Source organism: Hibiscus syriacus, unplaced genomic scaffold (assembly GCF_006381635.1).
Source record: "Hibiscus syriacus cultivar Baekdansim isolate YM2019G1 unplaced genomic scaffold, ASM638163v2 tig00015426_pilon, whole genome shotgun sequence".
In the NCBI taxonomy this organism is placed as follows: domain Eukaryota; kingdom Viridiplantae; phylum Streptophyta; class Magnoliopsida; order Malvales; family Malvaceae; genus Hibiscus; species Hibiscus syriacus.
In genome coordinates this window covers 61,989-85,849 of record NW_024062362.1, presented here as the reverse complement: position 1 = coordinate 85,849, position 23,861 = coordinate 61,989, and the positions used below count along the sequence as shown (strand labels likewise).

The 23,861-nt window shown below is 32.4% G+C and overlaps 2 protein-coding genes across 3 annotated transcripts; both read left to right on the top strand.

Annotated features, from left to right (window-relative positions):
• The first annotated feature begins 2,700 nt into the window (after positions 1 to 2,700).
• On the top strand, positions 2,701 to 23,025 carry LOC120207835 (polygalacturonase-like). 2 transcript variants are annotated; one of them, XM_039207256.1, is made up of 6 exons: positions 2,701 to 2,841; positions 2,922 to 3,230; positions 3,332 to 3,847; positions 3,925 to 4,185; positions 20,437 to 20,444; positions 23,021 to 23,025. In XM_039207256.1, the coding sequence occupies exons 1-4, from the start codon at positions 2,701 to 2,703 to the stop codon at positions 4,183 to 4,185; spliced, it is 1,227 nt and encodes a 408-aa protein (XP_039063187.1). In that variant the 3' UTR covers positions 20,437 to 20,444; positions 23,021 to 23,025. The 2 variants fall into 2 exon arrangements, with proteins under 2 accessions (XP_039063187.1, XP_039063186.1); XM_039207255.1 differs by lacking the exons at positions 20,437 to 20,444; positions 23,021 to 23,025 and having other exon boundaries at positions 3,925 to 4,355.
• LOC120207878 (polygalacturonase-like) lies at positions 5,830 to 7,342 on the top strand. The gene is made up of 4 exons (XM_039207292.1): positions 5,830 to 5,998; positions 6,079 to 6,387; positions 6,489 to 7,004; positions 7,082 to 7,342. Exons 3-4 carry the CDS (start codon positions 6,519 to 6,521, stop codon positions 7,340 to 7,342), a joined length of 747 nt encoding a protein of 248 aa, XP_039063223.1. The 5' UTR covers positions 5,830 to 5,998; positions 6,079 to 6,387; positions 6,489 to 6,518.
• Positions 23,026 to 23,861: the final 836 nt, after the last annotated feature.

Here is a 23,861-nt window from a genome sequence, read left to right as displayed (position 1 = left end):
ATTTTCAAACCGCATACTGTTTTCCCTAAGGCCGAGCCTCACTCCAAAGGGAAAAGACGTTAACCGTATCATTAGGCGAAGCAATGGAAATATTCCAGAAAGCAAAGAAATATATGACCATACCTGCCATAAGAAACCACACGAGAAGAATAAATGTTCAATCGTTTCTGAGAACTTTAAGCAAAATGGGCTTAGAAATACTCGAAACGCCCCTTTTCACACGCTCGGCTTTCATCGGGACTCTACGAAGGAGCACCCGCCGCACAAACGCTTCCACACTTGGAGGGGCTAACCAAGCCAGACCATCTTTTTCCAACTGAAACTCGAGTTGACAATGGGAGGTAACAATGAAGAAACTGATTTCACCGAGAAGGGCCCATAGATAGCGCCCCTCTAAACTAGGGGTGTGCAAAAAAAACTCGATCCGACTGATTCGATCCGAAATTTCAGATATCTGATCCGTTTTTCAATTTTTGTATAGTTTGGATCGATCAAAATCCAATTTCGGATTATTAGAAAACCCGAAAAAATTTGGACTATATTATTAGCCCAGAGCTGTTTGGGCTATATTAGACAATAGTAGGTTTCAAACCTTGTTCAGCCATTTATAAATATGAGCCTACTCACATAACATTATGCAAATCCAAGTTGATCATGTACTCACTAAATTAACAACGAGATGATAGATTAATACCAATAATAATAAATGGAAAATTCCATTCATCATATACACCTAGATAGGCATTTCATCGGAAGCAAATAGAAACTTTCATATTCAGAGAAAATGAAAAAGAGCAATTGTTCAATGATCAAACCTGTGTTTTTTTTCCTTCGAAGCACTGTTTGCTGCAATTAACACCTGAAACAACAAAAGCCAACACATGAGATCAAATTCATTTCACTAACTTGAGATCAAACCCACTTAAAAAAACCAAAATCAATGAAACCAACAAAAAATTCAAAAGAAAGAACCATAACTTGAAAACCTACTGCAAACTCATTTTAGAGTTTTTATTTTGAGCTACAATTAAACTACAACCCATCAAACAAGCACAAAAAAAATCCAAAATCCACCAAAAAAAAATATAAAAAAGAAAAGAAACCTCTTTGACAACAAGAAGCTCTTCGGAATCAAGATTCATTACCATATAAACCCTGCCAAAGGCACCACCCAATCAACTGTCCTTTGCGCCATCGGATCAGAGAAGGAGAAGGCGACGGAGAGGAAGGCTTGGAGAAAACCTGTGATTTGCGGACGCAAGAATTTATCTTTTTGACAAAGGCATTGATTGTGATTTGCGGACGCAAGAATTTATCTTTTCGACAAAGGAATTTACCTTTTCGACAAAGGAATTTATCTTTTATTCTGTTATTTTTTTGAATTTTTTGCAAAAAAAAAATCGGATTCGGATATGGATATTCGGATATTTGAATTTTCAGATATCTGATTTTTTCAGATTGGATACGGATCATTACTTTAGATATCCAAAATTTTCGGATATCCGAAAATTCGGATCGGATAATATTCGATATCCGATAATGCACACCCCTACTCTAAACTACCCAATCCTTATCCGATTCAAAACCAATGAAACCTGATAACAGAAAAAATAAATTCGTCCCATTGGAGTAACAACCCGAATTCCCCCAAATTAAAAACCCTAAAATTTGGGGATTTTCATTCAAATCCCTATATTGAACTTGGTGACTAGATTGCAAAAAAAAAAAAAAAAACAATTGGTGGCCTTATCGTAACAAAAACAACGTTTGGATCCTATTTTGAAATCCTAGGAAAGTCAAGGACTTAGATGTGATTTACCTTTTTTCTTTTTAATCACAAACCCTACCTATTAATTTTAGTCTAGTATTATTTGTTTATGAAAGTCATATCTGAAATATCTTATCATAGAATAAATAGAAAAAAATGCGTCATAAAAACTTTTTCAAAATGGATAATTATCAAGAATATATTTATTATTGAAAATGTTACAATATGTTGTAACTTGTAAGTTCTTGTACTCTTCGTACATTTTTAATTTAGTCAACCTAATTTTGCTTTTATGAAATTAGGTAATTGTTCAAATTGGAATATGTAGTTGGATGTATTAAACTCTACTTCGCCATACCTAGGGTAATGTCAATTCCAAGTAATCAAATTATAACATTTTGATTTAACACAATCACTAAGTCGATTGAAAATTTTAAATCAAACACTTGTAGGAAGTAATTTTCACTTTCTTTTATAAATGATTAAGTTTCAAAGCCTTTAGGAGTACGAGATATACTTCAGAACTAAAAATTAATTATATGAACAAACAGTTTTTATCAAGAAAATATTAAGTAAAGTTTTTTAGGACCTAAACATTATACATGTTTACGGTTATATTGGATCATGTCCCGATTTAATTCTAGAACACCATTTTTAAGTAATACTGATAAAATACTTTTGTTTAATTTACATGATTGAAGTTTGCAAACAAGCTAACCAAATATTTATCTAGCCATGCCATATGTATAAGAAAACACAAGCTACTCATAGAAAGTAAATTCTAGCCATATAATTTACACAAGTCGCTTAAATTAGAAAAATGTTTAATTGAAAATTTTGGTTGGTTGTAATTTTCCCAACCATCTCTATATATTTGAGACTAAACAAAAGGAAAAACCATTCCACCTTCAAGTGAATACAAAGTAAAAGAGATGGCAATAAATTTTAATGTTGTTTGTACAATGTCGATAATATTAAATTTATTCCTTGTAGCTATGGAAGCTCAAGCAGGTGCACTTGATGTCGTAGCTAAGTTTGGCGCAAAGGCTGACTTGAATACAAATTTGAGCAAGGTAAGAAAAATTATAACGCACTTTAATACTCTAACAGTGAAAAACAAGTAAAACTTCTTTATTAATCTATTTTGTTTTAGCCATTGTTGGATGCTTGGAAAGAAGCTTGTGCTTCACCAACTCCAACAACAATTGTGATTCCTGAAGGGACGTATTTATTAAGCCAAGCAACCCTTGAAGGTCCTTGCAAGGCTCCAATTGAGCTTCAAGTTCAGGGCAATATAAAAGCACCAGCTGATCCTAAAGGTTTTAAGGAGCCTAAATGGGTTAGCTTTCTTCATGTTGAGAACTTTAAATTGTTTGGTGGAGGAGCTTTCGATGGACAAGGGACCGCTGCTTATAAGAGAGAAGGTTTCGAAAAACACGACTTCTGTAGTAACCTCCCCATCGTAAGGTTTCTTACAATTCGTAAGAATTAGATATTATTTTTAATAGTTATAACTAATACATATTTTTTTCTCGTGACTCTTTTAACTCCGAAATTAAATAGAATATCAGGCTTGATTTTTTGACCAATGCAATGATACAAGATATAACTATTAGAGATAGCAAACAGTTCCACGCAAATCTTTTGGGATGCAAAAACATTACTCTCGAACGTGTTACTGTATCTACACCTAAAGATAGTCCAAATACGGATGGGATTCACATCGGAAGATTAGATGGGGTTAAAATTATAAACACAAATATCAAAACTGGTGATGATTGTATTTCAATTGGGGATGGTTCCAAAAATCTGGACATCACAGGGGTAACTTGTGGACCCGGACATGGCATCAGTATTGGTAGTCTTGGAAAGTTTGCAAATGAAGAACCAGTTGAAGGAATTAAAGTATCCAACTGCACCCTGACTAATACTTCGAATGGTGTTAGAATCAAGACTTGGGCAGGTCAATTTCCTGGCACTGCATCGGATATTCATTTTGAGGATATCACTGTAAAAAATGTTAGTTGCCCCGTCCTAATTGACCAGAAATACTGCCCATGGAATAAATGCAAAATGAATGTATGTACATACTTATCAAATACCCAATACAATTAAAATAGTTAATCAAACATCTAACTAATAGATTCATCTTGCAGGAAGAATCAAATGTTAAACTAAGCAACATCAGCTTCAAGAACATTCATGGTACGGCTGCGCTTCCAGAAGTTGTCAAACTCGTTTGCAGTGGTGCTTTTCCTTGTGAAAATGTAGAACTCGCCGACATTGACATTACGTTTAATGGACCGAATGGACCTGCCAAATCCGAATGTAAAAATGTTAAACCAAATATTACTGGCAAACAAAATCCGGCTGCATGTTCTACTCCTGTACCAGAAAACCCTACCCCTACGGTTTAAGTGTTGGCTTGCAATAAAAAAATGTGAGCGTAACTTATGTATCTTTTCATTTTATAAATGCATCCAATTCATATTATTTCTAAGTTATTAAGAAATATTTATATTAATTTTTTTAAAGAACAATATACGTTAAAAGAAAGAGAAACAACACGTATGTGGTAACATTTTAAGTATTTTGACTTATTCGTTTCGGAAGTGTGCACTGCACTTGAACGAACACGATATTTATCTTTATTTCAAGTAAAAACGCTAAGCAATCATCATTAAAGCTATATAAAACTACACGAGGTGTCAAACATACAAAGTTTACTTATTCAAACTTTTTATTAGACCCGTTTCATAATTCCAATAAAATATTGAAGTCTCAAAGGCGTACCACTCTAACGCTTACTCAGGGTGTGAGTCCGATTTTTTTTGAAACTTCATTAAACTATTTTGAAGATTAACGTTGAAAAATGAAATACATAATTTTGAGCCTTGAGGTTAGACTTTTGTTTACTTTACATATGCAAGGCTATAAAACAAAAATGGTTTGAGTATGTTAAAATTTGTCAACTAAGCTATTCATTTTTAATTAAATATAAAATATTTAATTCCAATTTTTAATATTATTTTTTAAAAATAGGTCTCGTTTCAATATATTTAAAATATATTATCTAATTTTGAATAAAATCTATTTTTACAAAATTGGCTCTTGTTTGCCAACTTTTTTACTTCTAATGAAATTGGTTATATTTTGATCTATGTCTCCTCATTTAATTTCATAAATTAATATTTAATTTTTAGGACATCTTATAAAAATATTATTTGTTTAAGAAAGTCATATATGAAATGTCTTATCATAAAATAAGTAGAAAAAATGTGTCATAAAAACTTTTTCTAACAAATTTGTAGTTTTGATGACATCATTGCCTTCAAAATGGATAATTATCAAGAATATATTTATTATGGAAAAACATACAATATGTTGTAACTTGTAAGTTCCTGTACTCTTCGTACATTTTTAATTTAGTCAACCTAATTTTGCTTTTATGAAATTAGTTAATTGTTCAAATTGGAATATGTACTTGGACGTATTAAACTCTACTTTGCCATACCTATGGTAATGTCAATTCTATGTAATCAAATTAAAACATTTTGATTTAACACATTCACTAAGTCGATTGAAACTTTTAAATCAAACACTTGAAGGAAGTAATTTTCACTTTCTTTATAGATGATTAAGTTTCAAAGCCTTTAGGAGTACGAGATATACTTCAGAACTAAAAATTAACTATATGAACAAACAATTTTATCAAGAAAATATTAAGTAAAGTTTTTTAGGAGCTAAACATTATACATGTTTACGGTTATATTGGATCATGTCCCGATTTAGTTCTAGAACACCTTTTTTTTTAAGTAATATTGATAAAATACTTTTGTTTAATTTACATGATTGAAGTTTGCAAACAAACTAACCAAATATTTATATAGCCATGCCATATGTATAAGAAAACACAAGCTACTCATATAAAGTAAAGTCTAGCCATATAATTTACACAAGTCGGTTAAATTAGAAAAATGTTTGATTGAAAATTTTGGTTGGTTGTAATTTTCCCAACCATCTCTATATATTTGAGACTAAACAAAAGGAAAAACCATTCAAACTTCAAGTGAATACAAAATAAAAGAGATGGCAATAAATTTTAATGTTGTTTGTACAATGTCTATAATATTAAATTTATTCATTGCAGCCATGGAAGCTCAAGCAGGTGCACTTGATGTCGTAGCTAAGTTTGGTGCAAAGGCTGACTTGAATACAGATTTGAGTAAGGTAAGCAAAATTATAGCTCACTTTAATACTCTAACAGTGAAAAACATGTATAACTTCTTTATTAATCTATTTTGTTTTAGCCATTGTTGGATGCTTGGAAAGAAGCTTGTGCTTCACCAACTCCAACAACAATTGTGATTCCTGAAGGGACATATTTATTAACTCAAGCAACCCTGGAAGTTCCTTGAAAGGCTCCAATTGAGCTTCAAGTTCAGGGCAATATAAAAGCACCAGCTGATCCTATAGCTTTCAAGGAGCCTAAATGGGTTAGCTTTCTTCATGTTGAGAACTTTAAATTGTTTGGTGGAGGAGCTTTTGATGGACAAGGGACCGCTGCTTATAAGAGAGAAGGTTGCGAAAAACACGACTTCTGTAGTAACCTCCCCATCGTAAGGTTTCTTACATTTCGTAAGAATTAGATATTATTTTTAATAGTTATAACTAATACACATTTTTTTCTCTGGACTCTTTTAACTCTGAAATTAAATAGAATATCAGGCTTGATTTTTTGACCAATGCAATGATACAAGATATAACTATTAGAGATAGCAAACAGTTCCATGCAAATCTTTTGGGATGTAAAAGCATTACTCTCGAACGTGTTACTGTATCTGCACCTAAAGATAGTCCAAATACGGATGGGATTCACATCGGAAGATCAGATGGGGTTAAAATTATAAACACAAATATCAAAACTGGTGATGATTGTATTTCAATTGGGGATGGTTCCAAAAATCTGGACATCACAGGAGTAACTTGTGGACCCGGACATGGTATCAATATTGGTAGTCTTGGAAAGTTCGCAAATGAAGAACCAGTTGAAGGAATTAAAGTATCCAACTGCACCCTGACTAATACTTCGAATGGTGTTATAATCAAGACTTGGGCAGGTCAATTTCCTGGCACTGCATCGGATATTCATTTCGAGGATATCACCGTAACGAATGTTAGTTGCCCCGTCCTAATTGACCAGAAATACTGCCCATGGAATAAATACAAAATGAATGTATGTACATACTTATCAAATACCCAATACAATTAAAATAGTTAATCAATCATCTAACTAATAGATTCATCTTGCAGGAAGAATCAAATGTTAAAATAAGCAATATCAGCTTCAAGAACATTCATGGTACGGCTGCGCTTCCAGAAGTTGTCAAACTCGTTTGCAGTGGTACTTTTCCTTGTGAAAATGTAGAACTCGCCGACATTGACATTACGTTTAGTGGACCGGATGGACCTGCCAAATCCGAATGTAAAAATGTTAAACCAAACATTACTGGAAAACAAAATCTGGTTGCATGTTTTACTCCTGTACCAGAAAACCCTACCCCTACGGTTTAAGTGTTGGCTTATAATAAAAAAAAGTGAACGTAACTTATGTATCTTTTCATTTTATATAAATACATCCATTTCATATTAATTCTAAGTTATTAAGAAATATTTATATTATTTTTAAAAGAAAAATATACCTTAAAAGAAAGAGAAACAACACGTACGTGGTAAACATTTTAAGTATTTTGACTTATTCGTTTCGGATGTGTGCATTGCACTTGAACGTACACGATATTTATATTTATTTCAAATAAAAATGGTAAGAAATCATCATTGAAGCTATATAAAACTACACGAGGTGTCAAACATACAAAGCTTACTCGGGGTGTGAGTCTGATTTTTTTTTGAAATTTTATTAAACTATTTTGAAGATTAACTTTGAAAAAAATGAAATACATAATTTTGAGCCTTGAGGTTAGACTTTCGTTTACTTTACATGTGCAAGGCTATAAAAAAATATGGTTTGAGTATGTTAAAATTTGTCAACTAAACTATTTATTTTTTAATTAAAAATCAAACAATTAATTCCAATTTTTAATATTATTTTAAAAAATAGGTCTCGTTTGAATATATTTCAAATATATTATCTAATTTTGAATAATTTTTTTTTCAAAATTGGCTCTTGTTTGCCAACTTTTTAACTTTTGATGAAATTGGTTATATTTTGATCTCTGTCTCCTCATTTAATTTCATAAATTAATATTTAATTTTTAGGACATCTTAAATATATTATTTGTTTATAAAAGTCATATCTGAAATGTCTTATCATAAAATAAGTAGAAAAAATGTGTCATAAAAACATTTTCTAACAAAATTTTCAGGAAAATGTGACATCCAAAATAATGGAGGTGTACCAAATTTGCAAACGAAAGAAATGGTTCATAAGTTGAGAAGATTATGGAGGGAAGAAATGAGAATCGTTTCAAGAAAAAAATGTTGTGAAGCATTATTCGGGTTCAATCTCTGAATCGAGTTGAATTCCAAGAAGTGATGATGTAGTTTCTCAATTAAGGAAGTACATGTCAAAAGAGAAGACTACTCCAACCAAATGTAACATACATCTATATTTTAGATGCTATCATTGCTTGGGAAAAGGACACGCAACTAGTCAATGTCCTAATCAGAAAGCTACAAAGCCTACATGCATTTCTAAAGTTGTTGCTAATTGTAAACCAAGAGAAGATGGGAGCAAAGTTACAACCGACGTAGCTCTGAGAAATGAGACGTAAGATCAAACTTCCTTTACTTTGCACCACTGATATTGAAATCATTCTTAGTGCAAGCAAAGGTGGAAATTATTTTACACCTGAAGAAGAATCCGAAGGCAATGCCCTAGCCATTTACAAAGCCATTGCTGAAACCAACACTTGAAATACCCTGATAATTCGCAAAGCCATTATCGAAACCAGTAAAGGCAATGCCCGGACAATTTCAAACCATTCCCATGACATCCAGTGTTTCAAGTGTTTGGGGCAAGGACATGTTGCAAGCCAATGTTCGAATCATAACGCCATGTTTCTTCGAGTTGATGGAGAAGTCGAGACGGATCAGGAAGAAAATGAGCATGAGAGAGAAAAAAAATTAGAAAGCGATATGAAAAGAGGGAACATAAGTGAAAATGACATTGAAGAAATATTGATAGAGAGTTTTGAAAAAGGTAAAGAGGAGGAAAATAAAATCAACATCTTTGCGAGGGAAAAAGTGATTCAAAAAGAGAATGAGAGTGAGAAAAAAAGAATGTGGAGGAGAAAAAGAGAGAAATTTCATCTTCCACTAACCTTTCTTTTCTTCCTATTCTTGATATTTCATCAATACATGATGTTGAAAAGGCTTTAAGGGACATTCCAAAATCATTACCAATCATGAGGATAACTAACTGACACCCAAATTTTTTCTATGATTCAAAGATGAATCCAATGAAATTCAAGCATCAACCACCAATTATGATTGTCAAACATCCTTCATGGTTTGATATTTCCATACACTTCGATATAAGTTTCTCGTTTTCTAACATTGATTTATTTTGCAGCAAATTGATTGGTGTACATGGTTTTATTCTATCAAACTATGGTGGCAAGTTCCTTTGACATTTTGGAGTTGATTGATGGATCAAACTCGACTAATAAAAAGTATCAAATGAGCATTGACTATCTACTCAAGGGCTGTCACACCCCAATTTATGGGCTAAATTTTAAGAATTATAAAGTGGTGGATTTAATTGGTATTTTGGGAGGAAAATTAAGGATTAAATTGAAAAATTTCAAAGTTGGCAGACTGTTTTATATTGTGCAAGAAATTCAGTGACTAAACTCATGATTGACCATTTTTCTTTTGGGATGAATTATAAACCCCATTATATGTTTTCTACAGAAAAATATTCCCAATTTCCCTCCGCTTTGACCCTCTTTTCAACTCCGATCTACTCACCGTCCGACCTCCGATCGACGAACCGAAACAACCATCGTGTTTGTTGCCGACCGATGAATAAAACCCCTAAAACCTTTCTTCGTGAATCATCATCGTTCGTCGTTAATTTCAGTTCGAAGTATCATCGATTTTAACTCGATTTCCGTTGGTTTTTCGTCGATTCACGACGATCCGACCATCCATTTTCGACACCTCTCGCACCATCGTGTTCCTTACATCGTTCCGAGTCCACCGGTGTTCTCTGTTTCTCCGTCGCCGCCGACGCGTGGAGGGGTGAGACCATCAAAGTTTCCAACGTTTCAGAATCGAGATCTCCGCCGTTCAAAATTATAAACCGAGCTTGGTAAGTGTCTCAAAATGCCTTTAAATAATTTTTAGGAGTTTTTCAACACCGTATCACTGTTCACGCACCGCATGCGCCGCCACTGCGCGTAGGGGGTGCTAATTTTGTAATTAATTTATGTTAGAGTGATATTTGTGGAAAATTCGGGTGTTAGTTTTGTAAATATTTTTTGAAGGTGGTTAAATTTGTAATTAATTTCTGTTAGGATGACATTTGTGTAAACGGTCGACTGTTGACGTTGATCGTTGACCGGCGTTGACCACTGTTGACCAGAACTTTAACCGGCATTGACCGGGCTTTGAACGACCTTTGACTTTAACCGGGTATACCTATTCTTACATTTTTCGATGTCTTTAATCTATTTTTAGGGTCTGTTTCGCCAAATTTGAACCCGATAAGTTGGTTTCCACTGATTAATCACCCGATTCGATTTATTTTTTGGAATTAAGCCCCATTTTTGATGACATGTTTATTGTTATGTATCTGAGGAATTATTGGAAGACGATTTCAAGATTAAGGGCATTTGAATGGAATTTAATGGTCGATCAGTATGGCATGAAAATTGAGGTAATACATTACTACCTCTTTATGCTTTATAGAACATGTTGATATTGATAAATGCAAGAATGGAAATGTTTGGTCTCATATGTGTAATTAATGAAGTTCTACACTCGATATGAATGCGGTAGAAAGTAGGTAACTAAATATGGCTCAGATGACTATTATAAGAAATTGAAGGACGGTTGGAATTAAATTACAAGTTCTGGAATTAAGTGATAAATGAATCAGCCAAGGATATGTAAATTATAATTTATCTCATTAAAGGTACTTAGATGATAACTTATGAGAATATTTTGATTAGGTAAAATTATGAAAATGTCCCTATGTTGTAAAATGACAAGAATTATCCCTGGAAGTTGATTAATAACTCTAAGAAGACATATTGATATGATAAATTTTTAGATGTGCATAAGAAATGCTAGTTTTGCTTGGAAAATTTGGATAACCGATTTTTAAACCCAAGAGGGTTTGTGCAAGATACTAGAAGTCTGTTAAGGAATCATTTCAAGATAAGAGAATGTTCAGGAAAGCAATTAACCATAGGATCTCTAAATTATAAGTATGATCGTTAAGAGTTAATACCAAAATTATATGGATAAGAAATTACGAAAATGCCATTGAGAGGTAAAAATAGTCTGAGTTGACCCTGAATGAGAAAGTACTTTGAGAATTCGTACTTAACTCGATAAATTATGGATTTAATTGTTAAGATCCTGTCTTTGTACAGAAAAATTCCAGATAACCTGTTAGTAACTACTGAGAAGGCAATTGACTTGAAAATCTACGAGTTAAGAATAAATTTTAGAGGGTGCTCTTTTGTCAAAATTGTTCGTAAGGACTGGAAAAGATTATACGTTTGAATTAAATAATAAGATCAGGAGGAAGGAAAAGATTGAAATACGTTGGATCAATAAAATGATCAAAATACCCTGTAATGGAAATAACTGAAGAATATCACCAAGCCCAAGAATAAATGGATATCCTCGAGCTTTGAAATGAATGGAAAAACATTGAGCACCAAAATACCCAAAATGCCCTTATGGTCTAGACTAAGTAAATGTTTTGGATTAATTAAGGAATCCAAATAAACATGGGTGTTGAACTACCCTTAAAAGTTATGGACTTCAGATTAAGTGAGTTGACCAACGCTAATGATATGTCAGTACTTGAACGACATAGGCATCATTTGAATGTATGTTCGTCTTTTCAAGTTTGGTTCGATGATAATTTTGGAAGTACTCAGCTCAGCTCAACTTTAGGTCGCATTCGGTACTAAGAAATGGATATTCATTAGACAAATCAATCACAGAGACCAATTTGAATTGAACGGAAGTATAATATGTTGAAAACATTTTGATGTTTCGATATAACAAATTAAGTTAAATGAATTTTAAGATTTTACAAAAGACTTTCTAAGTATATTCGATGTAATTATTCGAATATCAAAATATTACTCCAAGTCTTTCAAAGTTCATTTTAATCCTTACTAAAGTGTAAAATTGTGTTTTATACTTAAACTATTTTAAAAAAATTTTACAAAGTATTTCGAGCCTTAATCGAGCCAAAAATATTCTTTTTTTAAAGGGTTTCAAGAAAAATCAGATTGTCCAGGGGGTACAGATTCCCCCCCAGGGGGTATCGATTCCCCGGGAATAGATTCCCCCATAGGGGGTACATATTCCCCCTACATGGTTTGGCTCCGAGAAATAACAGATTACTCGAAGGGAACCGATTTTCCCTTTGAGGATACCGATTCCCTCATTGTTCTTCAACCCAACGGTCATAATATTTGAATATTATGAAGGGGTATCGATTCCTTTTGAAGGGGTACCGATTCCCCCCATTCTGGGCAGCCTATTTTTGCAGAAAAATCATTCCCAAACGGCTCCAAAACATCCCCAACGGCTAGATATGACTTCAAACACATTCAAACTATAAATACAAGTTAAGGACACTTGAAGAAGTAAGAGAACAACTATCCAAGCAATCAAACACAAGAGAAGAGTTTTTCATTCTTATTTCATCTTTCTCTTGTATATATTTTGTTCTTGTGAGCTCAATCTTGTAAACACCTACCTTAGAGAGGTTTTCTTGTTTACATTTCTTATCATTTTGTAAAGGGGAAAGGTTCTAGCTAATCCCGTGTAAAAGCTAGGGAAATGTTCTAGTTTAGCCCGGAAAAACTAGGGAGTTTGTAAGGTTACTCTTTATCCTCAAAAGAAAGAACAAATTAGTGAATTTGTTGGAAAATCCTTGGTGAGGAGCTAAGGTAGTGGACGTAGACTTTGGTTGAGAAATTCGAACCACTATAAATCGCTATGCAATTCTCTATCTTTCAATCTCCTTACTCCCTAAACACAAAACCGTTCCGACCCCTCTTTGCAAACCGTTCCGGTTGTCGATTCAAGCTTCCGAAAATCCTAACAATTGGCATCAGAGCCTAACTTGTTAAGAAGGTTTAACCACCTTGAGACGATCCTAGAAGAAGCTCTACCAATTCCCTACACAACTGAGAAGATGGCTTCCACCTCGGGCTCGTTCCACATGGAAGACTCCCTACCAACCAAAAAACCTCCATACTTCAATGGAGTCAACTATCATCATTGGAAGAAATTAATGAAGGTATTCATCCAATCCAATGATCTTGATGTATGGGAGATAATCGAGAATGGCTACTCTTCTCCAAAGAAGAAGGAGAAGAAGCGGAGTGACAAGGAACGGAAGAAAGCTCAACTTAATGCCAAGGCCATAAACATGTTGTTTTATGCATTTAGTCCTGAAATCTATGAAGGGGTTTCTTCATGTTCAAGTGCCAAGGAGCTTTGGAATAAGCTCGAGGAAATCCATGGAAACAAGAAAGAAGAATCAACAAAGGTGGTGTCTCTAATGGCTTATGAAGAGCCCGAGGTATCTTCTAACTCAAATGAATTTAATTCATATACGTTTGACGAGTTACAAGATGCTTTTAATAGGTTATATTCGGAGTTTGAGACCATGAACTCCAAATATAAGAAAATGATTTCAAAATTTAAAATTAAAAACGATTTTCTTTTGAAAACAAAAATAGATTTTGAAAGCCAAAATGAAATTTTGAAAAAGGATTTAGAGCTTTCAAAAATAAAAATTGATAGTTTTGAAAAACAAAATTTTGATTTAAAAGTTAAGCTTGAATGCTTAACAAAAGAAAAAGAAATCATTTTAAATAATTCATTTAGTTCAATAATGACAATATGCTCACATTGTCATTATCATGGTCATTTGGAACATACTTGTCCTTTGAAGAAAGGAAAACGTTTTAAAATTAGGCAAGTATGGGTTCCGAAAGGAACAAGGGGCATTGAAACTAACGTCCAAGGATCCAAAGCAATTTGGATACCAAAATCTACTTAAATGTCTCTTGTAGGTGTGTGGGAGCAATGGTGATGAGAGTGATGATATTCAAGATGCTCTAGCCACACATGAAAAAGGAATGGGTAACCTCTAAGCTTAATGCTTTTAATTTTGGTTATTTGGTTGCTCATTTGATTTTAAGCATGCATGAGTTTTGTTTTTAAATGATTATGCATCATTGTTTTAATCTCATGTATGTTGAAAAGATGATTATGGTGAACATTTTAAAGTTATATTAATTTTTAAGAAATTATAGTTCATCATAATAAAATTTTGGTCAAAATTGGTTTTAATGCAATTGATATCTCTCTAACAATTGATATCAATTTTTCAAATACTTTGATTTTACAAATTATAAAATTTTTGACCTAAATTTGAATGTTTATGCATGTGGTTTAAATGAAAATGATATCTCTCTAACAATTGATATCAAAATTTTCAAATGCATAACATTTTTGGAAAACTTTATGCATATGCACTTAATTTTAACAATTGATATTGATATCAAATTTCAACAATTGGTATTGCATAAAGTATTTTAGTCTTGGATATATTGAATTTCATGTGCTACTAACATGTTTGTTATTCTTTGTTGAAATTCAATTTTGTTTAAGTGTCTTGTTCTTAAAGCTAAATTTTATTTGGAATGCATTTATTGAGGGGGAGCTTTGATTTTTTCAAATGATTTTTAAAATGTCAAATTTACTACTTACTCTCCAAAGTTATTTTGAACTTCAAAGATTAGAGTCTTTTTGATTTAACAAAAAGGGGGAGAAGTGTTAAGGTGTTAAAGGGGAGAAGTGTTAAAGTAAGAGGGAGTAATTTCAAACTTTATTTCAAAATCTTAAAATTACTCAAATGTTTTGTTATATCAAAAAGGGGGAGATTGTTGAAAACATTTTGATGTTTCAATATAACAAATTAAGTTAAATGAATTTTAAGATTTTACAAAAGACTTTCTAAGTATATTCGATGTAATTATTCGAATATCAAAATATTACTCCAAGTCTTTCAAAGTTCATTTTAATCCTTACTAAAGTGTAAAATTGTGTTTTATACTTAAACTATTTTAAAACAATTTTACAAAGTATTTCGAGCCTTAATCGAGCCAAAAATATTCTTTTTTTAAAGGGTTTCAAGAAAAATCATATTGTCCAGGGGTACAAATTCCCCCTAGGGGGTATCGATTCCCCGGGAACAGATTCCCCCTGCATGGTTTGGCTCCGAGAAATAACAGATTACTCAAAGGGAACCGATTCCCCCCTTGAGGGTACCGATTCCCTCACTGTTCATCATCCCAACGGTCATAATATTTGAATATTATGAAGGGGTATCGATTCCCTATGAAGGGGTACCGATTCCCCCCATTCTGGACAGCCTATTTTTACAGAAAAATCATTCCCAAACGGCTCCAAAACATCCCCAACGGCTAGATATGACTTCAAACACATTCCAATCTATAAATACAAGCTAATGACACTTGAAGAAGTAAGAGAACAACTATCCAAGCAATCAAACACAAGAGAAGAGTTTTTCATTCTTATTTCATCTTTCTCTTGTATATATTTTGTTCTTGTGAGCTCAATCTTGTAAACACCTACCTTAGAGAGGTTTTCTTGTTTACATTTCTTATCATTTTGTAAAGGGGAAAGGTTCTAGCTAATCCCGTGTAAAAGATAGGGAAAGGTTCTAGTTTAGCCCGGAAAAACTAGGGAGTTTGTAAGGTTACTCTTTATTCTCAAAAGAAAGAACAAATTAGTGAATTTGTTGGAAAATCCTTGGTGAGGAGCTAAGGTAGTGGACGTAGACTTTGGTTGAGAAAGTCGAACCACTATAAATCGCTGTGCAATTCTCTATCTTTCAATCTCCTTACTCCCTAAACACAAAACCGTTCCGACCCCTCTTTACAAACCGTTCCAGTTATCGATTCAAGCTTCCGAAAATCCTAACACAATATGTATCCGAAATTTAAAAATGTTTGGATTACCTTGGAAAACTCAGAAGTAACTAGAATGAACTTGACTACTCAGTGAATTAAGTAACCTCAAGGACTAAGGATTAAGTAAGTGATTTGGATGAGTCTGGAAACATTAGTAAACATACATGATGTAATGTTCTTATGGATCATGAACTACAAATCAAGCACGTCAGTATTTCATGATATAGTGGAAGCGTGAACATGAAATAAAGACTTTGGAAGATTAATTCAACGATGATTCCGAATATTATATGTGGACTAGAATTTGTGGTATTAAAGTGTAAATACCCTGTAAGGACAATGAATTGACCAGTCGATAAGCATTATTTCTGGGAGATATTCATCTGAAGTTGTTTGATAATGAAATCAATCGACATAGACTGTAAATGTACTGAACCTTCATTTCTTCCTTACCAGCTCAAGTCATATTCTGAATAATTGATGATTCCGTCAGTTATTGAACTCTTCCAATAGTGATTCTAAATTCTGACATTCTATTTCTATACTGAATATGCGTATTTCTCTGACTGCTAAGATTATCCAGTACCTCTGAATAACATTCGTAAACTATGGTGTGTTCCCTAATCACATGAATATTTTATTTGATTTCCGATTTGAATTCTGTTATGATACTTGACCTGGATTCTGATATGATATTGACATGGATTTTAATCTGATACATGACCTGGATTCTGATATGATACTTGACTTGAATTATGTTTTGATTTTTGATATATCCGTTTACGGACGTAACATGTTTTATTGGGGGGTATTGTTGGAGGAAGAATACTTGCAGATTCATCGACTTTGTGCTCAGGGCCTTACTGGACGTGACGGAGTTGTATGTTTCTGGGGAACCTACACATTTTGTACGTGACGGATGGAGGTATATGTATATATGTTTTAAAAGATTATATATATTTTTACTGGTTTTATGGGAACACACTAGATAACCTATTCTGATCTCCTGAACTTAGTCATCCAAAATATTTCTATGATCTGAAAGCTCATTGTCTGTTACCCCTGAAATATTAGTAGGATCCATGCTCAGCCTAAAAATCTGTAGATATCTGAACCAGTAAGGAAATATATGTTTTTCTGTATCTGCACATTCTTCAGCATCATCTGGTAGTTCTGTATTACTGAGCTTTCCGAAGCTCACTCTATTACTCAACATTGCAAATTAAAAGAATTGTACCAGTGCAACTATCAATATCAATAAGGGAGTTCTTCTGGCGTTGCTTGCAGAGAATGGTACATGTGATTAGGGGGCATGTAATTGTATTTTGTTTTATATACGAGTCTAAAAATCTATTTTATTTCTTCGTACTGATAAATCATTTTATAATTTACATGTTTTAATAAAAGTTTTAAATTTTCCGCTATTTTTACGGTGGGTCGCTTTGGTGACCCTAATGTGACACTCCAGATCAGATCGGGTTACCCTTATCGGTCTGAGGGGGTTACAAAGGCTATAATTTGGAAGGAAACAAGGCATAAGGTAGTCGATGATATCTACCTACTTAAAAGAGTTCAAAGGACACCGTTTTCGCCATCCAACATGACGATTCAATGAGTGAAAATGGGGGTGTATTTCTTAAGCATTATGTTGATCCAATAAAGAAAAGCAAAAGGACAAGTCCTTTCATCTATGTTCATGACATTTCAAGCAAAGGAGGAGTCCAAATGATGAGTCCTTTAACTGAAATACATGATGGACCCGTGGAGTTTTCCAAGAAAAACATCAAGCATCAACCACCATCCATGAACGTTTTTTGGTTTGCTTTCTTTATTTTCATAAGTCTGTTTTTCTTTTCTACTAATCTAGTTGTGATTGTAGATATCAAAAGAAGACATGATTTTGAGAAGGAACCACCAGGAGATTTGAGGAAACAAAGACGATGTTCGAACACTTTATGTCATGAAGTTTATTAAGTCATATAGCATCGCCTTGACTTTAGAGCATTGTTGGAAGACATTTTGAGAAGAATATGAACAAAAGATCATGCATAACCCACAAATGGTTGTTCAAATCAAAGAAATGGAACGAGGTCTGTTCATTCATTCAAAGGTCATCATTCAAAAAGATAAATCATAAATGAGAGATGGCATTCCATAAGAGGTTGTGTTTGTGAAATGTTTCGAACATTGTGAGCACATCCCTAAATATTGCAAGAGAATCAATTTCGAATCAAGTGAGTAACATGGAAATAACTATATTCGAAGTATTTACATGTCATCAAACTCGGATCATATCATATATATATATCTATCTATATATCTTTCTGACGTCATTTTCTTCACAATCATTATCGATATCACCTTGAGCTATGATTTTATTTCTCATTAAAAATTATAATTTCCATAACCTCTGCATCTTTCTGGAAAAATCGTCTCTAGAGACAAACAAATTATATTCATTATGACTTTAACTCATCAAATGAAAATTTCTTTAGGTTCATTGAGAACATAGCCCCTGGAATTTTATCAAATGTTTACTATCTGTCCAACTCACACTTGCATTATGACCCACTAGGGTTTAAAACTATCATCTCACTCGAGATTAAGTTAAATAGAATACTTTTATTTTAAAATCTTCTATTTCCTTCTTTAGAAAATCCGTGTAACTTTTCATATCCATTTAAAATATTCTTGAGGAATTGAAACATTTTCCCTCTCGACTATGAAAGTCTAATTATCTACATTATTCAATAAGAAGACTTGACAACTTTGTAGCAATAACCTCATAGCAGTTAATGCAAAAATTACACTAGTAATGAAATTTACTCTTAAACAAACTCATAATCACTTGATCCACTAATAATTCATCTTTCTATAGGCTTTTAGCAGTCAATGTATTTACCGTTTACTCATTTCCACTTACTTAAATTAAATGTTTCACTTAAATATTTCTCAATTAATTAAGCTTACCCAAAGAAATCTCGGAATCATCACTAGATTCAGAACTCTAATATGAATCCTCATCCGATTCAATTTCTCTTGTAAACCGTTCAAACTTTCTTAATAGATTTCTCAATTACAGAATCATCATTAGACATTGGGGCATTCCTTCCACAAAATGGAGGAGTTCCCTAGCAACTTCTACCATTTTACGACATGATACTAAAATCATGTCGAATTCTCTTGGGTCGATATTGATCTTGACCTTTTTTTCAATATCATCTACTTTATTACCTTTATTCTTAGTTTCTGACATCTATTATGACATACATAAGAATAATACTCAAGTTAATAAGGATTGACATCAATCACCATCTAATTGACATCATCTCAGTAACTTTGACAATTTTAATGGTATGTAATCCTTTTTACATTAAAATACATTCAATTTCAGCTGAAAATGTTGTAACTCTGATACCAATAAATATAACACCCATATCCCGTATACCTTTCCGTATACGAGATACATAGGTCACATCACTTTATAAAAACCTTTTATCATTTGAAAACCCATAAAAATTTGTTTCAATTTGATCAACTATAAAATATGATATTTATAAAAGCAACATACTAAAACTATCACTTAAATACATTACAAAACATCCACTAGAGTTTAATTACATGTTGGCTATGTTCTCAAAATGAATAAGATTGTCATAATGTTACTGATGAGTTAACCGCCATTTGATGAAAACTGCTACTACTGCTACACTTCTTACCCAACTAATCTTTGCCTTTACCTACGTGTGAAAGAAACACACGTTAAGTATTTAATTAGTGAGATATAATACTTAAAGGATATTACAATTATACAACAATATCTTATAAATATTGAATGAATAATTTAATTTCATCATTCATAAGGACCAGTCAAGCCCTCATCAGTTAAACTATAATTCTTTCATACCATCAAAAAAATTATTCTTAATATGTCCATCATACTTATCCTTCTGTATAATTTCCCATTTTATTCTTTATTTACCCTGTGTACATTAAATGTGAAAGTACTATACATGTATTTCACCAAGGTACCAATTGATTATGTATCTTTTATAATCAACATAACAGCACCTTAAATACTATTAATACACAGTTTTGAATTTTCATTTGGGCATTCTTTCATGCCCATTATGTCATGTTTACGTTTTCCTTTATATCATCCATTTATAATAGTTATGCATTGTTGTACATTATAATTCCTTTATTCTTTTACCTAAAGGTATTCATCCTTTCATCTAAATTGTATACTTGTCACTTTTCTGTCAAACACACAACTAGTCCATTATTCTTTTATTTAACAGTGTTTAATCGTTCATCTTTTACTCAACAGTGTTTAACCTTTTATCTAACTGGCATAATTGACACCTTTCTGCCAATTGCACAGTTAGACCATAAATATTGTATTTTAAAATAGTTTCTACTATAATAATTATTCATAATACCAACGAACTCTCTCAACTCATTATAGATTCTATAATTTACATTGATGGTGTTAATACCGTTATTTCTTAACCCTTAATATAATTTAGATGAGTTTCATACCCACTACTAATACTAAAATTCATAATCGTATTATGAATTTCTTAGTTTTTGAAATAATCCCTATCATCCATAAAGATTAGATAAGTCCCTATTTTTGGAACCAAACTTCTTTCATAATTCTTATCATCAAAATCCATAGTATGTCCAACATACATTTCTTTTCATTTTTCTTTAGTAATTACTCGTTAATTTCATTTATTACATCATTTCATGCATTAAGGCACCCTTTATGCATTTTTAGTTATGGCATCCTTTCATGCCAATAATGCACCCATAATCATTATTCTCTTATGCTGATAATGCATCCATATGCATTTCAGCTATGACATCCTTTCATGCCAATAATGCACCCATATGCATTATTCTTTTATGTTGATAATGCACCCATATGCATTTCAGCTATGGCATCTTTTCATGCCAATAATGCACCCATATTCATTATTCTTTTATCATGATAATGCACCCATATCCATTTCAGCTATGGTATCATTTTATGCGAATAATGCACCCATATGCATTATTCTTTTATGCTGATAATGCACCCATATGCATTTCAACTATGACATCCTTTCATGACAATAATGCACCCATATGCATTATTCTTTTATGTTGATAATGCACCCATATGCATTTCAGCTATGACATCCTTTCATGCCAATAATGCACCCATATTCATTATTCTTTTATTCATTCGTTCTAGAGTAGTTCATACTCTGAAACGTATTCATAATATTCTTTCCATAGATATAGAAATAACATAATCAATATTATAAAACATATATAAATTTAAACATTCAAATTTGAATGTTCTTCCTCTTATATACTTACAACAAGATACTTACCTGGTTATCCCCATTAATAAAGTGTAGAAACTTTTGACTAATCATTATCTTTATCTTTCTCCCTTTTCTTGCTAGACTCAGGAGCTTGGTTCCGATCTACACAAGTATCCATTAAGTACACATAACATACAAATGTTAGTATACTCCTTAACCTTATACTTTAAGAATATTCCAAATATCATTATCTCAATTTCTATAACAATTTTAACCTAGCTGGTCGTTCCAAGCTTTATAGTATCGATACTACTACCTTGGTACCGATACTTCTATACTATGGTACCGATACTTCTATACTATGGTACCGATACCCCCTTCCGGTATCGATAGTAATTTTAGGTCCGATAATGCTTGGTATTGATACCCTTACCATGGTATAGATACTACCTTTTCGGTATCGATACTGATTGAATCAATATCAATACTTCTTAGCTAATTCATCCCATTTTAGTCTATAGTATCGGTACTGTTCTATCAGTATCGATACTCGTGCCCAGATTTTCTAGTTTTTAACCCTATTAATACAAAAATGAGGTCAAATTTAGTTATAATTAATACCCAAAATGTTACCAAACTCTTCATTATTTATACATACTAATTTCCCCTCATTTAGATACTTTAAACATCTAGTATCCCTGAAGATCATTTTATTCGAAGAACCACACCACATTTCTATCTTGTTTTTAAACTCATCAAATGTTTATAATCTCTCATTCATCTCTTTAACAAGTCAAATATACCAATAAACATCAATAAACACTCATATATTAACATATCATTTCAAAACTCATTTCCAAAAATCTCCATTATTTCTTTCATTCATAGATTTAATCTCATTAAATCCTTCTGTAAGCTTCTATACCACTTAAGGTTGTAAAAGTAACTCATAATCAACAAGAAAAACTGATTAATTGAAGGTTACCTTTGAGATATACAGAGGAGGCTTATCACGTGAAAGAAGAAGAAGATGAAAGAGCTTTTGTTGATATCTACTTTCCTTTTTTCCCTTACCTTTAATATCTTATAAAATAATAATTTTAAATTCATTTTTCTTTAAAAGACCAAAATGCCCTCTAAACCATCCCTTGCTACAATTTAGTCTAAATCACTAATCCAAATCATTCTCTCATCTTTTACCATTTAATCAAATAAATCCTCACATTTTAAATCTTTTCAATAAAGTCACTTACATAAAAATTAGGGTATTACAATTCTCCCCCCTTAAGAAAAATTCATCCTCGAATTTTAAGGACTTTATGCGTTGACCACAATGCTTTAACTAGAGAAAAATTTTTGTTACGTGGTTTTTGTATTTCTCTAGTCCAAATTTGTATTGGTTCTTTTTCATAATTCAATTTTAATCGAATCTCCATTTCCCAAACTAAGAACATGTAATGGATTTGATTGATCATTACTAAGTAATGACACATGAAAACATTATAGGTATTGTCCAATTCGGGAGACAAAAGCTAACTAATAAAATCTATTAAAGTTCAATAGTTCTCGAATTCATTCCAACATGCAATACTTCCTTCTAAAGCGATACTTTAAGAAATTTTTTTTCACTTTCTTGCTACTCAACCACTTTTTTCTTTATATCAGCATAAAACTTTTGTAATTAGCACAACTATAGCACATCACACTACACAATTAATGACATCAAATCTTTTAAGGTACTCGACTATGGCCGACTCTAAATCATGCATAAATAACTCCTATTGTGAGTCTTTCACTTTATTAAGGCATATGCCACAACCTTAACTTTTTGCATAAGTACACTTCCTAAACTGTTGATTGATGCATTAGTAATAACTACATAATATTTACCAACTCAAGTTGTATAAACACTAGTATCTCTGTTACAATCATCTTTCGTATTTCCAAAACTCTCTTGACCCTATTTCTTCTACAAAAAGACATATTTTTCCTTAAAACTTGGTTAGCAGCAAAGCTAACGTCGAAATGTTTTTCACTAGCCTTTGATAGTAAACAGCAAGCCCCAAAGAAATCCAAACTTCAGGATCATTCTTTTGGATTTTCCAATTTACTACAACATGAGTTTTTCTTACAAACTACTCTTATGCCTTATACCAAAACAACATGGTCAAAGAAAACTATCTCTGCTAACCAAAGTTTCACAGTTGAATAGTTTGGCAAACAAGTTCTTCCCTCTAAGAGTCTTATTTAAATGTCAAAATCTATGTATAACCACATAGATTTATCTTTCCTTTCGTTAATAAATTACATACTTCCCAATATGAAATACTCAAGTTGATAAACTTTGATCACTCAACTCTTATAATTGAGTCTCTAATTCTCTTGACTCACTTAAGTCATTTAATACTAAATCATATAAACATGTTCAATACCTTAATAACTATTAACCTTGAACTCCACCTTTCGATACGGAGGTATTTCAATAAATTTACTTTAATAAAACATCTATAAATTCCCAACTTTATGTGAGATTATCAAACAATTTTACTT